General features: G+C 37.0%; 1 protein-coding gene across 1 annotated transcript in view; it reads left to right on the top strand.

The window, feature by feature from the left end:
- The window catches only part of LOC135219308 (UBX domain-containing protein 6-like), a 159,713-nt gene extending 145,613 nt beyond the window's left edge, over positions 1 to 14,100 (top strand). The window contains exons 7-9 of the mRNA XM_064255967.1: positions 6,982 to 7,080; positions 7,362 to 7,500; positions 8,047 to 14,100. Coding sequence (XP_064112037.1) covers positions 6,982 to 7,080; positions 7,362 to 7,500; positions 8,047 to 8,190 — 382 coding nt within the window. The 3' untranslated portion in view covers positions 8,191 to 14,100. The remainder of the gene's footprint in view (positions 1 to 6,981; positions 7,081 to 7,361; positions 7,501 to 8,046) is intronic.
- The last annotated feature ends 1,365 nt before the right edge of the window (positions 14,101 to 15,465 follow it).

Here is a 15,465-nt window from a genome sequence, read left to right as displayed (position 1 = left end):
CTTTGTCATTGTACGACGTGTATTTACGTCGAAATATGAATTTAATATGTCTCGTGAACTAAATTGTTTTTTTCGTTAACAGATTGCATTGTGGGCATGTTTATGGTGTAAAAATATTATGTGATTCCATTCGGTATTTTCACTTGATTTCTTCGTATTACGAGCTTTACTGTTAGTTACGTTACTTATCTTTTATCGGCGTGAAAACACCAGTAAAATGTGTTCTTTCAAGACCTGAAGTTGTGATTAAAATTATTCTCTCATTTTTATCTATGATTGTGTTTGATGGCATAAGTTTAGTGGAGTTATATCCTTGTTGCTGATGCATGATAATAGTCATCAGCAGGTCAAAAAGTGAGTTGCTTGCGTGGAGAGGCGGGAGCTCGGGACAAACTGTCGTATGTTCAGCTGGACTCCATTCTTTCTTGCTCAAGTCACTTCCCATTTGTTTTAGTTGTGGGTGGTTGTACATTGTTTTCTCAGCTTCAGCTACAAATGCAGCTTAAATTTAGCAGTACGTACTCTATACAGTGGGCCCTCCGTATTCGCATTCTCTGGATTCGCGGATTTCTCTCGGGAACGTTTCCCCGCATTATTCGCTGAAAATTCGCGCATTTGCAGTATTTTTCTCAGAAATATCCACAAATTCCTGTTTTTTTTATCAATTTCATCATAAAATGCATTTTTTGTGATAAAACTATTAAAAAAACCAAGTATGAAAATTTTTAGTGGTTTTCTTGATTTTTAACTAACAACATATGCTGTTTTTAGCGTTTTTATAGGGGTTCTAACTATTCAAGGGGGGTCTGGTACGCATCCCCCACGAATAAGGGGGGACCATTGTACTATTGTAAATGATTAGGCAAATGAAATTCCATGTTTTCATTAAAGAGTTATTACATATTAGGGCAAAATATCTGGCTGTGACACTAAGGCATAGTCAACAAGTCTAGGGCACCGTAAGGGGGATTGTGATGTCCATAGACTTTAGAATTTTGGTTAGATGCGAATTTCGCTGAGCGTCGGGCCCCCCAGGAATGGAACCCCTGCCGTTAACCAGGGGCTACCTGCATTTAAGGTATTTTTACGGCACAATTTTCAGTTAACAGCGCTGTAAGCGCAGTTATGTCTAACGAGTACATACATTTGTAAAAATACCGGTCATACCATAAAGGTTACACAAATGATATTAAAAGTTTTTACTGAGAGTTATTACATAGGTAAACTATATGCCCCTGACACTGTTCTATGCTGCCGCCTGCTGCTCTTCCAAAAATATTGAGTTAAAAAATACAAATTTAGCGATCAATGTGTCAATTTATAAAAATTCATGCTTTTATGTTTAAAATGTATATGAAAATGTATTATGTATATGGTATTTTTATTTCTGGACATACATAAATATTATACAAAGGCAGCTTTTGAAACTCCCCTCCACGTTATCAAAGAGGATGTTTTTCATGTTTTTTCTTGTCTGCTGCTGCCTGCCGTTCTTCCGAAAATATCAAGCTAAAATAAATGCAAATTTGGCGATCGATGTGTTGATTTTATAAATGTTCATGCTTTTATGTTTAAAATGTGTATGAAGATATGTTACATATAGGGTATTTTTATTTTTGTACATGCATATGATACAAATTAAGGTTGTAACTGCCCTCCACGTTATCAGAGGATGTTTTTTCATGTTCGTTCTTGACCACCCATGTTCCAAAGAATGCATTTACAAAGACTTTACATGGTTTTATTTTATTAATTTGGGAGCTAATTATAACTCATTTTGTTAATGAAACTTCAGATTTTTGTTATAAGTATTCATGCTTTTATGTTTAAAATGTGTATGAAAAATGTATTACAGGGTATTTATTTTTATCATTATTGTACATAAATAAGATACAGTGGCAGTACGCATGTCCATTTAAAGTCTTTGTAACAGCCCTACACATGATGAAGAGAATAGGTTGTTGAGTCACGCCTGAATAATAAAATTTTAATTTATATCATTGAATCACATTTTTATAATATAAATTATATTTACAATTGTGCATAAATTGGTTTTAAAAGACTAAACTTGCATATACATTCGATTTTGAAACACCAATTTGTTTGTTTTTTCAATGGGATAGATGTACTAAATATAACTGCAACTCTGTCGATATTTTGCTTTGTTATATGAGCAAAAAATTGAGGTACGACTGTACGAGCTCAAGATGCCGCTGTTACGTAGATGGCATGGCATAGTGTGACAAAACTTAAGATAAGCAAAGAGATAAAGGTAAATATGCATCTTTTCCATAAATCTTTTAAAAAGTTATGCATTACTTTGCTGCATCCAATTATATTGTATATATATTCTCATATTATTGTATTATAAAATACCACGGTAGATCTAAGCCAGTATTCTGCGTAGCGGTCAATGTTTTGGTTTGGAAATCAGCTGATAGTGAATAAGAGTTTGTTTCGCCTTATTTAACACAATTCTGAGCAAATTTTCTTGCTTCTAGTTAGCATGAACAAATATCTACAGACTTGACTTATATGAGACAATGTAACTTTTCCTTACACGACATATTTATAGGTGGATATATGACTTGAATGTGTCTCATTGTGATTGTGAACTATTTTTTTCTTTTTTGTTTCGTAATACAAACTTTACGATACTTATCTTATATCGGCGTGAAACCAACAGTAAAATGTGTTCTTTCAAGCACAGTAGTTTTTATTAAAACGATTTGATCTCAATTTTATCTACGGTTGTGTTTGATGGCATATGTTTACTAGAGTTATGTCCTTGCTTGCCGATGCATGATAATGGTCATTAGCAGATTGAACAATTTTCTCAGCTTCAGCTACAACTAGGTTTAAATTTAACAGTATTTTTCCTTTTTGATCTTTGATCTATAGCAAATAAAGTTATTACATTAAGATATCTCAGTCCTATTCTACATAACATCCTTTATAACAACTGTGGTAATTGTTTACCATAGTACAATGGTTGAAATACAAGCCAAATGGATGTTGCTGTTATCTAATTCGGTTGTACTTAGAAAAAAAAGTTGTTTCTCGTTTGGTTGTCCATGGCTGTACACGTTTATGCAAAGAGTATAATGTTAAAACCATACTTTCGTCATTCACTTTTACTGTTTTTGAACTTATTTAACCCTCTTACACCGGAGCGGTAAATAAAAAATTGTCTCCCGTATGCCGGAGGGGTTTCGAAGTGAGCGCGGAAGCGGAAAAAATATTTTTTTCAAAAAATCACAGCGCGCTTAGTTTTCAAGATTAAGAGTTCATTTTTGGCTCCTCTTTTTGTCATTGCCTGAAGTTTACTTTTTTTTCGTTGTAATGTACACTAAATTGCGATCATTTTGGTATATAACACATTGTAAAACGATAAAAGCAACACAGAGAAAATATTATCACAAAATAATGCGAATTCGTAATGCGCGGACGTAAACAAATATTTTATTTCAAAAATTCACCATAAATCTAAATATTGTCCTAGAGACTTCCAATTTCTTTCAAAATGAAGACAAATGATTGAATATTACTATACTGTAAGAGTATTAGCTTACAATTGCAGTTTTCGACCATATCTGACGAGTTAAAGTTGACCGAATGTCGAATTTTTTTATATATATTTTTATTTTTATATGCAATTATTTTGGAAATAAGAAAAGCTACAACCCTTCAAATATTTTTCGTTTTATTCTACATGAAATTGCGCACATTTTCATATATAAAACTCTATGAAATGCCTAATATGAAACGGAGCAAATATTCCGAGAATGGGACGTACACATTTCGGAGATTTGTGGCGGCGCGCGGAGGGAAGGAATATTTTTTTTTTAAATTCACCATAAATCGAAATATTTTGCTAGAGACTTCGAATTTGTCTCAAGATGAAGATAAATGACTGAATATTACTAGACTGTAAGAGTTTTAGCTTACAATTGCGTTTTTCAACCATTTCGGTAGAGTCAAAGTTGACCGAACGTGGTTTTTTTTCTATTTATCGTGATTTATATGCAAATATTTCAAAAATGAGAAAAGCTACAACCTTCAATTATTTTTTTTTTTATTCTAAATGAAATTGCGCACATTTTCATATATAAAACTTTATGTAACGGCTAATTTAAAATGGTGCAAACATTACCACAATCGCACGTATGATTTTTTCGGAAGAGAAAAGTTTACCGCGCGGACGTAAAGAAAATGTTATTTTTTTCATAAATTCACCATAAATCGAAATATTGTGCTAGAGACTTCCAATTTGTTGCAAAATGAAGGTAAATGCTTGAATATTTACTAGAATATAAGCGTTTTAGCTTACAATTGCGTTTTTCAACCATTCTGTAGAGTCAAAGTTGACCGAAGGTTGAAATTTTGGCAATTATCGTTATTGATATGAAAATATCTCAAAACTGATAAAAGCTACAACCATGGGTTGTTTTTAGTTGTATTGTGCATGAAATTGCGCACATTTCCATATATAAAACTTTATATAACGGCTAATTTTAAAATGGTGGAAACATTACCACAATCGCATGTATGATTTTTTTCGGAAGAGTTACTGCGCGGACGTAAGGAAAAAGTTTTTTCATAAATTCACCATAAACCGAAATATTGTGCTAGAGACTTCCAATTAGTTGCAAAATTAAGGTAATGATTTAATATTACTAAAATATAAGAGTTTTAGCTTACAATTGCGTTTTTTGACCATTTCGGTAGTCAAAGTTGATCGAAGGTTGAAATTTTGGCAATTATCGTTATTTATATGAAAATGTCTCATAACTGATAAAAGCTACAATCATGAGTATTTTATTGTTGTATTCTACATAAAAAATGTGCACATTTTCATATATAATACTTCATGTAACGGCTAATTTACAATGGTACAAAAATTATGTCAAAGTGACAAAATAAATTCCGAGATGTATCACAGATACTTTTTGGTGCGGCAAGAAAGAAATTCGCGCTTGCGCCGCCTGCGTAACGATTGTAAACAAAACAACACCTTGATTCGTGAACTCCCAGCATCCCCCAAGGCGCGTGATTCAAAAGTTTTAGGCTGGTAGGCCTATAAGTATTTTTCCGCGAATTTAAAAAAAAACTTTTGTAAGTCAACGTAAAATACGTCCAGTTGGCACACGAGAGACAAAAAATGTTGACGTAAAATACGTCCAGTCGGCGTAAGAGGGTTAACTAGAAGATGGGATAACGTTAGGCTATTGTAATTTGGTCTCTCGTAAAATCGGATTATCATAAGATGAATTATCGTAACTTGAACACTATAGCTACCTGTACATTGTATAAAACCTTATTATATCTTTACATACTCTAGACACTCAAAGGATTAAAGGTAGGCTTTTTTCACATTACAGTATTGCTACTGTACAGTACTACAGTACAGTAAATTCTATAGTACTAAACTGCATAAATATAATTTTCCTTTTTGCGCCATTGTGGGATTATGATGCTGTTTGACTGGGCTAGGGTGCTGTTAACTAGCCTAGTACTATGAAAGAAGGGGTGCGGCGGCCCTAGACTTTAAAATCACTTAGCGTTGAATATTGCTCTGGGTCGACAGTCAGGAACAAAACCTTTGCTGCTAACTGAGGGCCGCCTGTATTCAGGTATAAGCATTTTCAGTTGTTTCTTTTTTTTTTTTTTTTTTTAAATAGGCAGCTCTAAGCATTTTTAGAGAGGTTTTAAGCATTCACGGATTTTAGCAATTTGTGTTGGGTGGGCCTCTGGTACACACCTCCCGCAAGTATGAGGGATCCACTGTAGAACCTTGGGTGGTGGAGATATTGAAGGAGACTTGTGTTTCCTTTTTGGATTCCCTTGCATTGGCATTGGCTCCTTTAGTTGTTTCTTTGTACTATATTCTCCAGCACAAATAATTCTATCAGTAGGAGGTTGTAATTAAAGAAGAATGCAATGGAGGAGCCGTCAGTAATTCACCAAGATTTTACCTTGGACTTTCTCCTAGTACCATAAGCAACTGGAGATTAGCACCGTGTTCGACATATTGAGACTACGCTGCTTTGAAACATTATGAAAAGTGTACACTGTGGGAATTGAGATTTCTCGAGTAGGATGTTACCAGTCCTCACCTCTCTGAGACGTCTTCCATTCAAACCCCTCAAGAAAGCATCAGATAGAGACCGGACATTGAAGACCATCTTCCCTCTATCCCTTGCATCAACTAAAAGAGTGGGCTGAACTGCATGCTCTCTCATACAGCTTTACATAGGCTGTGTGATGGCCTTCCATCTCCATAAAATTTGTCCCAGACTTTGTGGCTAAGACCCAGCCAGAACGCTGCAATACCAAACCTAAAATTTGAATGGTTCCCCATCTCATCATTGAAGAATTTTGGCAAGGGAGATAAGAATAAAATGGTGTTACTGGCACGCCTGGGCACACCCACCTATCATTCTGGATTAAATGACCACCTGTCTTTTGGTATGGCTCGAGCTATGAAAGTATAGGTTTGTTTTCCCATCAGAGTGAATAAGAAAATATAAACTAATTTGTATTTTTCCTAGGATATGAACCTAAGCTTTCATAAGGAAGTTTACCTTCCTCTGCCGCCCCTCGTGGTTCTGATCTCTCCCAATCATGACGATGAGCGGGCTGATTCACAGAATAGAAGACATAACCCAGCACAGATCATGGGTTACTCATAGGCTTATCCAGCGTGGCTTTGGTTTTACATCTAAGTCAGTGGCAGCTACCATGCACGTTGCGACGAGTAATCCATCTTTGGAAGCCTAGTAAAAATACAAATTACTTTTTAAAATTTGGTATTTTTTTTATGTTTGTAGCTGTGTGAGGTCCATGCTGGGACTAAAAGGGAGCTGAGGAATCCTAGTAAAAGTGAAAGGGTGTTAAGTCTTTCTATATTTGTTTCATAGGATTGTTCTCCTGTTACTTATCAACATTTTTTATGATCTACATGTGTTTTATATGATTCAGAGCCAGAGATGTTGAAAGAAACCAAATGCTGATGACAAAGGTAATGAGGGAGAAGTTAGAGATGAGAGAAATCAGGAAGTACAGATTTTCTCTTATTCGGTATGTACTACCAAGCTCTATGCATATTTTTCTTAATAGAAAGTGGCTTGCATATTTGGTGTATTTTTTGTGTTTATGCTCATATTTATTGAATTGAAATATTTTTTGATTGAAAACAAATGGTATCCATTTTAACAAAAAATTACAGGGTTGATATTTCATACATTGTCACCATATGTTAATTACATTGAGCATTTAAATTGGTCGTTAATACCTTCAACATGAAATCCTTATCCTCATACTCTTGATAATCTCATGCATATTTTATAAATGTTTTACAGGGTTCGGTTTCCAGATGGATTGATACTACAGGGTACTTTTGGAGTCTATGAGAAATTTTCAGAGGTAATGAACTTTGTAAGAAGTTACTTGGTGAATGACTGGCGACCATTCATTCTGACTCTCAGTGGAGGAGGAAAGGTAAGAAATATTCTTAATCTGTCTTCTGCAAGAGTTTTCTAGTTTCTGTTGATTTGCAGTTTTTTCTTTATTACTGTCTCCATATTTCCACTTTTTATTACTTTGCTTATTTTAAGGAATCAGTGTTGCTAAATGACTGGACTTCAAGTATCATTCATCCATCAACCAATTCAGAATCACTTCAAAATTAATCCTAAAAAAGTAATTGATCAACAGATTCAAGTACTTCTTCCATGAATTAAATAAATCTTATCTAAATCCTTATCTATATTGGATCACGCATGATGGCATTAAAGCACTGAATGACCTTTTATAAGAGATACAACTTTGAATCTGCTAGTTATTTTTGTACTGGTAGTTTTATTTTTAATCACCAGGTTCTTGATATTGAAGACATTCTAGGAACTCTCTTTTAAGAAGATGAGTCATTGACTGTATTTTTATTAAAGTATTTTTTAACCTTGGGTTTAGACAGATTAGCCATAAAAAAATTTGTCAATTTTGCTTATAACTTTATTCATTTGAAAATATTTTATTTAATTTCAGATTACAGAAGAAGATCAGAATCTAGTGGATTTGCGACTAGTCCCAGCTGTAGTTTTCAATTTTACGTGGGACCCAAGTGTACAAGACCCAAATTTAGATGACAATGTTTATTTAAATGATGAGACTCATATGCTTTTACAGTAAACCAATAAACCGAAACTCTTTGGGAAATATAAAAGACACCGTTTATCAAGATCAACATAATACTGCTTTCAAGATTGTATTTATTGTTCTGCTATATATAATGCAATATCTTAATCATTTGAATGTTGTAAGCTTTTTGATTTTATTCAAATTACCTACAAGTATTTTATTCATTTACTATTTGTGGAATTTGTAGTTTTTTACACTACAGATGTTTTAGCATCAAGCTGTGATACAGGTGTACCACACATGAAAAGTTTGCTGTAATGCCAAGAAATATTTATCTATTTTCTAGTAGTGTAGACCTTAATATACTTTGGGGGGGGGGGGGGGGATAATTGATTCACATCATCATAAACTTTTATTGTTATATCTTTTTACACAATTTTTGTTTTTATGAAGCACATTCTATCAGAGAGAAGGAAAATGTAAATTTCTTGCCATGTACAACCTGCAAATGTGCCATGTTTACACCAAATCATATGGAGCAGAGCAGTTGTAGGTATTTTTATTTATTTTTTTTTTTTTACTTACCAACCCCTTTTGCTGGTTAACAGAACCCTAAAAACTTCCTATTGGTAGCAATTTTACTTTGCCAAATGGAAAATAATATTGTGCTACTATCCTTACTATACTGGTACATATATTTGTATTTGATTGCTTAATTATTTTACTTTGTTTTTGGCTGCATCAAAGCATATTGCCTCTTGGGAAAACTATCCTAGCATTTTATTAAATATTAGCTAAATGAATATTTTACTCAGAATATGCTTTCCTACCCTCTTCCTTCCTAACCTTTCTCCCTAAGTGAAGTATATTTATGAGAAAAACATAATTTTTAAATGTAATGAGTCATTTGGTTAGCCATTAAACATAACTGGTTTAGAACTACAAAATGATTTATGTAAGGTTGCAGGTCCTTTAAGAACCTTGTTCAGAAAAATTCAATCTTACTTGTAATGTTTAATGTTTATTGACTTGTGACAATTTATTACTAATAATAAAAGAAGCTTGTAGTTTAATGTATTAGACTCTTTGTACTACATGCACTCTGAAGCAGATGGTTGCATCCTGTATATAGGAGCTTGCCTGCATCAGGACGGTTTAATAGGTGCATTTCTGTGATACAAGAATGATTTGGTTTAATCTGTTTCATGTTTTGTCATTTTTTTTCAGTTTGAGTTTGACAGTTTAGATAATTTAATTTTGCTAGCAGTACTCAATTCCAGTGATCTTTTTGATAAAATATAACATTCTTAAAGTAATTTGTATTTTTCTTAACTATACAAACCTGAGGTCATTTACAATAGGAATTACTTTTAGCGCAGCTCGAAAACAACCATTTATTTTTAAACAAGGTTATTATTATTATTATAAAGGATTAGTTTATCCAGACCTCTGAGCCTAACAACGGCTCATCTCGGGCTGGTTTAAACAAGGTGATGGGGTGATGGAGTATGTAGTTAACTATTGGTGGGATTCCCGCCAGCCAGTCTGTATACGCCCACTTTGCCTTTTGGCCAAGGAAGCAGAATGAGGGCTGGCTGAGGTTGGCATATAACTTGTAAAGGACCTGAGGTTTGTATTTTTAGGAAATATACAAATATTTAAGTACTTAAAAATTTGTTATTTATTCCTATACAATATACAAACTGTCTGTCCTTCACAATAGGAAGACTTACTTCTTGGAAGGAGGATGCTGAATGAGCTTCTGAACTGACTGGAGTTCGCCTCACCTGGGACTCCATCCTGGTCTTGTAAAAGCAAAGGAAGGAGACCAGCCTCTTGACGTGTTGAACAGAATTGTGAATGACTGTAAGTTCAATCGTCAGACTTCTGGACCTTTCGAATTAATGTGTGTGTGTGTGTAGCAGCATTGCTTTGAAAAAGGCTTGGATGAACCCAGAGCTTCAGAGACGATAAAACTCGAGATAACCAATGGGTTTGCTTTATCATCAGCCCCCCCTCTCCCCTTGCTAGAGAGAGAGAGAGATGAGAGGACTTTCATCCATTAATCTGTCCACGATTATAGACAGGGTGCTCTAGACTAACGGGGGACTGGTGTCAGAGGCATAGGTGTCTGTGTCCATGAGACGAGACTCGTGCTTCTGTTGCTCTCGTGGCACAGGGTTCCGAAGAGCCCTGTACCATAGTTCCCACTTCTGTAAACAGAGAATGGCAACCGAGAGATCCCTTGCCTCTTCTGAGGCTTGAAGATTGTTCCGTGGGTTTTGTGAGATTGTTTCAACCAACAACTGAGGAAATGGAATGATGGAACAGTACACTGGCAGCTATAGCTTCTGTTGACTATTATCATTGGGAGGCTCCAAAGACTAGGAAACCTTGTGTAAAGTCTGGGTATGAGGGCCAAATCCCTGTTACCTGAACCTAGTGATATGCTTGATCACTATTATGTTCAGATTCCCGGGGATGTACTTGGCTAAAAGCTCTGCTGAGTGTGCAGCCACCCACTCGTATACTTGCAACGTCAACCTGTAGAGTTGGAGGGAAACCTGCCCCCTCTCCCCTTTTGTCTGGTTAACAGAAGTTACTCTTGCTGTGAAGGGGGTATTGACACTCATCCGTACTGGAGAGAACTTTACCAAGATCCTGAACCTCTGTAAATGCTAAGGAATCTGTCCTGAGTCAAATATTGGTGTGGAGATCTTTGCCATACTGGTTCTGATCACCTAGAAGAAATTCTTACAGGTGTGTGCCTCTTCACTTGGTCAATGTACTTGAGAACAGGGGTGTGTCAGGGAGGGGGAGTGGGCAGAGGCACTCCAACGAAGTTCCTGTTGTTTAGTCACTTGGATAGTTCCCACATCATTTCCTTCTCATAGGAATGGAAAGGAATAGGAATTCCTGTACCAGAGACAAGAATTCTTGCATTCTCCACTGAAGGAACAAAGGGAAGCAATTCCTGAGGGCCCGGTTTCCCCAAGGGCAACAGGTGAACAAGGACAACTTTTTACTGTTGAGCTGTATGTTCCTTAGTAGCAGGGGTAACTGAACTCTTTTCTGAACCTGCTGATATGGGACTGAGACCGAAACACCAGCATGACTGGACACTTAAGTGTTCTGCGCAAGTGAGTAGTTGAGCTTCTCAAACTTGAACTACGCTGCCAAATCTTGCCAAGTAGAGAAGTTGTCTCCTGTCCCCAGATAAGAACAATAATGTATCAGGAAATACAGATCCTAATGGGTGCTGACAGTACTCTCTTCAGGGATGCTTGCACCTTACGATGTGCCCTAGTCGTCTTCAAGGCGAAAGCTCTCTTGAGAGAAGACTGAGGAAGTTATCTCCTTGTTGCATCTCTTGAGTGCTTAAACCTTGCATCAGAAGCACCTGAATGCTTCAACACCTCTTGTACTGTGACTGAACCAGGCACAGTACCAGACTGGGGAGTGGATTCTTTAGTAGTGTTTTGGAGTACTTGAGGTTTTGGCAAAATCCAAGTACCAGGACTGACTCAAAGCTCCCAAATCACGTCAAGGACGAACCAGAGGAGCCTCCTCTACCTGAGTGTCTGAGAAACCCCTAGAATAGGCAGGCACTGCACCAGCCTTGGAAGAAGACTACCCAGAACTGGTTCCGAGTATGCAAATCTTGAAGATCCGTGCACTCGTGCTCTCAAAGGACAATACCTTGGCAAGGTATGTGATATGGCCTCTTGAGTCCTGAGACTGGGAAGAGCCAATGAGAGATCCCTCTGCCTCCCCTGTAGAGGGTAGGCAGTCCCTTAGATCTTTTGGGGAGGAGAAGCAACCTTCTTCTTCTGCTGGTGAGCGTCCAAAGAAGAAGGTGAGGAGGTGACAGCAGATGAAGACGATGATTGTGACTTCTCTTTCTCAACTCCTTCTTCCTAGAGAGCTTTTCAAGATGGCATTGAGCAGCAGCTTCCCCATTTCAGGTGGGTGTAGCAGGAGCAGCAGATGAGAGGGTAACAGGATAACTCATGGCAGGAGCATGTGGAGAGGCATGGTTCATAACCACTGGGTAAATCTTGACCATGGCAAGGCCATTGAGACTTTGAGGTTCTTCCCATGTCCCTCAAAGTTCCAGTGGATGATGATTGGCCCACAGAGAAAACCATACAGGCAGTCCCCAGTTAGTGGTGATCTGGTTTTAAGGGGCTTATCTAGCGACGACAATTCTTGCCACCAATAACCAGGGATCGCCGTTATTATCGACGATGACCAGGGACTACCTGTAGTTTCTTCCTGGAAATCGCAAATTGTCGTATTGAACAGATGATCTCTGGACGTCCCCAAGTCCCTTGGTAAACTCTCTACCACTCAAGCATATCCCTGGAATCTTGAGCATAAACTTCTGTGGTCAGGAAGGCTTGGGATAGTGAACGTTCTCAGTTCTGAACACCGGTTCTGTCCTGGCTCTGGTTCCTGGAAAACTCCAAAGAGATAGAGGGGACCAGTGAGAGATACCTAGCATCCTTGCCGTACCTGACAGGCGAGTAAGGCTGTGGGCAGCTGTACGGGTCTGAGAGAGCACTCCCATTCACACAAACTTTGATGGGACTGTCCCAAAGACATGCTACAGTCTTCCTAAAAGCAGAGGTCTCCTTGGGAGAAGACTGGATGGAGAATCCCCTTATGGCTTTCCTAGGTGAGCAGACCAGTAGGCCACTGTCACCAATCCCGGACCATTGCACATTTCCCGCACAGGAGCATATGGGAGCAGGCAGGGGTCAAGTAAGAGCTGCACACTCTACTCACTCTCTCTGCTGGTTAGGGTCTGGGTTTGTAGACGTAACCTTCACCAGACCAGGAAAAATTCCCAGGAGTGGTGCCGTTTCACGGAGGGTCCGAGGAACCCCAAGCAGTGGTTGCTCCTGTGCCAGATAGTCAACCGAGAGTTGCAGTACTGGTAGCCAAAGATCCCGAGACTTCTCCATGGGATAAAGTTGGCTGTCAGAAGCCCTACGGGACCTTCTTCTTCCTCCACTTGGTAGCTTTGAAAGAAGGAGAGGAGATGACAGCACTCGACAAAGATGACGTAGATGATGAATTCTCAAATTCCACTATTGGTACAACACTGTTCCTGTACAGGAATGAATAGGAGGACTAAACAGTCAATTGTGTGCAGAAGCGAATTGATGAAGCCACAAGTTCCAAGAGAACCCGAGCTACAGCTGCTTCATGCCTGTAAACAAATCAAAATGAGCAATCAGCAACATACAGGGCAATACTGCAAGTAATCCCAGCAAGAGAAGCCTTACTCCTGGGTACTCTATCTCTACAACATCTGAAAAAAAAAACATTACAATGTAAAATAAATTTTCAGCATACAAACTTTCCTTCGCAAAGCAAAGGAATAATATTCTACCGGGAGAATAAAATTCTTTTCAAGAGAATAAAATTCTCTCCGAGAGAATGTAAGTCATAGAGCTAAACACAAGCAAAATGAAAAAAACCAGTTTAAGCCTGTTGCCTTAGCAATGTTAAAACCAGTTTGATACATCATTGGCTAATAAAAGTCTTAGGTTTTGCATAAATCAGTATGACCACTAAATCAGAATACTGAATAAGTAAACAAGTTAAATAAGTTATATTGCATATTTGTATTATATAACACGTTATATCCATATATCAGCAATATCATCAGTATGCTAAAACATAAAGTCAAATGGCAGTAAAGAGAAGAGCGGAGAAGAGCACACATCCTTCTTCACCAGAGACCAAAAGCAAAGTGGGTGTATACCGACTGGGTGGGGAGGACTCCTACGCGTAGTTAGTTAAACGCTAAATGGCGTTTTCCAGCTGCGCTGAAAGTAATTCCAATTGTGAAGGACCAACGGTTTGTATATTGTGTAGGAACAATATGCTTATTGCATCATAAATCTTAGAACATGCCTTTTCAGTGAAATACACACATATATATATATTTGACTTATGGTGTTTGCTTGAATCTTGACCTTGTTTTAAGGACTGTACTGAATCTTGAGTCAGTAGAATGACCTTTTAAAATTTCAGTGATATAATACTGTGAAGAGATTATTTCTACCTCTTAAGTCATTTCAAGACATCAAAGAAATATTAGAATTTTTTGTCACTAAATTTAAGACTATGAAGTATGGAAAGAGCATTTGTGGCATTAAGAGAAAAAATCACCAAAAAATACACTACTTGATCCTCTGCCAAGAAGATGATATTGTAAAACTTGTATAGTTTTAAGTTCAGTTGGCAAAGCTTACCCAGGACAAAATAGGGATATGTATTAGGTTGTATGTACTATCGACAAGAAAAGTGAAGATACAATTTTCATTAGCTTTAGTTTATTGAATTTCCCATTTGTTTTTACTGAAGACATAATCTTGCTAAATTTACTCTAGAATATGAAAATACTTTGCAAATTATATCATTTATGTTAAAACTGCAAAACAGAGCCGTTTAGATACTTAAAAACACAATATATGTCCGAAATAATTGGAATTTCTCAGATGGAGTCATTCATAGAGATCTGGTAGATAGAATGTGAATTTCTGATTGCAGTACTATGTATCACAACGACAATATTTACCCGTTTTCCTTCACGAACAGGAATATTATTGCATCATCATAAGTGGTGAATGTAATTATTTTAGTTTCTATAAATTTATGTTTGTATTATAAAGCGTTTAAAGTTAGCTGAGTCAATGGCAGTCAATGTTGCAGTGGCTAAGGTAGGTTGAGCAAATCTAGTTGCATCCGCAAGAGTGTTTTTTATGATGTGAGAAGGAGTCCTAGAACTTCGAGCGGGAAAGCGCAAGTCACTAGATACTGGCTTACTAACGGATTTCACACTTTGATTACTTTGACATTGACACGGATCGAATGCTAGTTGCTGTTTACAAAGCTACTGTCTTTAAAAATAAATCTTTATCAAGTAGCATGTCAGCTTAAAGATTTTCTGACTATGCTCCCATTACAAAGCAGTTCAGTAAGCCTACACGACTGCATTACTTTGGCGCGAAGCTGAAAGATCTCTCAACACAGCATTTTTTGCACGATATAAAACTTTGTCTGTGCAATACTTATAGAGTTATTTGTGGTAATAAATGTTTTTACATAACAGCTTTTTTCGTGAATGATTGTTGGATGAAAATCGATTTTCAGAAGTACAGACTATATCAAGAGAGTAAGAATGACCACAGCCTGTGTGAAATTTCCCACGTCTTTACATCTTTGAATGTTACAGGAGCTGTCGGATGGAACCAAGATTAGGTTATGAATTTCTTAGAGAATTAACTTGAATACTATGGTCCTTCAAATTTT

The sequence above is a fragment of the Macrobrachium nipponense genome, chromosome 1 (assembly GCF_015104395.2).
Source record: "Macrobrachium nipponense isolate FS-2020 chromosome 1, ASM1510439v2, whole genome shotgun sequence".
Taxonomy (NCBI): domain Eukaryota; kingdom Metazoa; phylum Arthropoda; class Malacostraca; order Decapoda; family Palaemonidae; genus Macrobrachium; species Macrobrachium nipponense.
The sequence above is the reverse complement of the archived record's forward strand: the minus strand, read 5'-3'. Positions and strand labels throughout refer to the sequence as shown.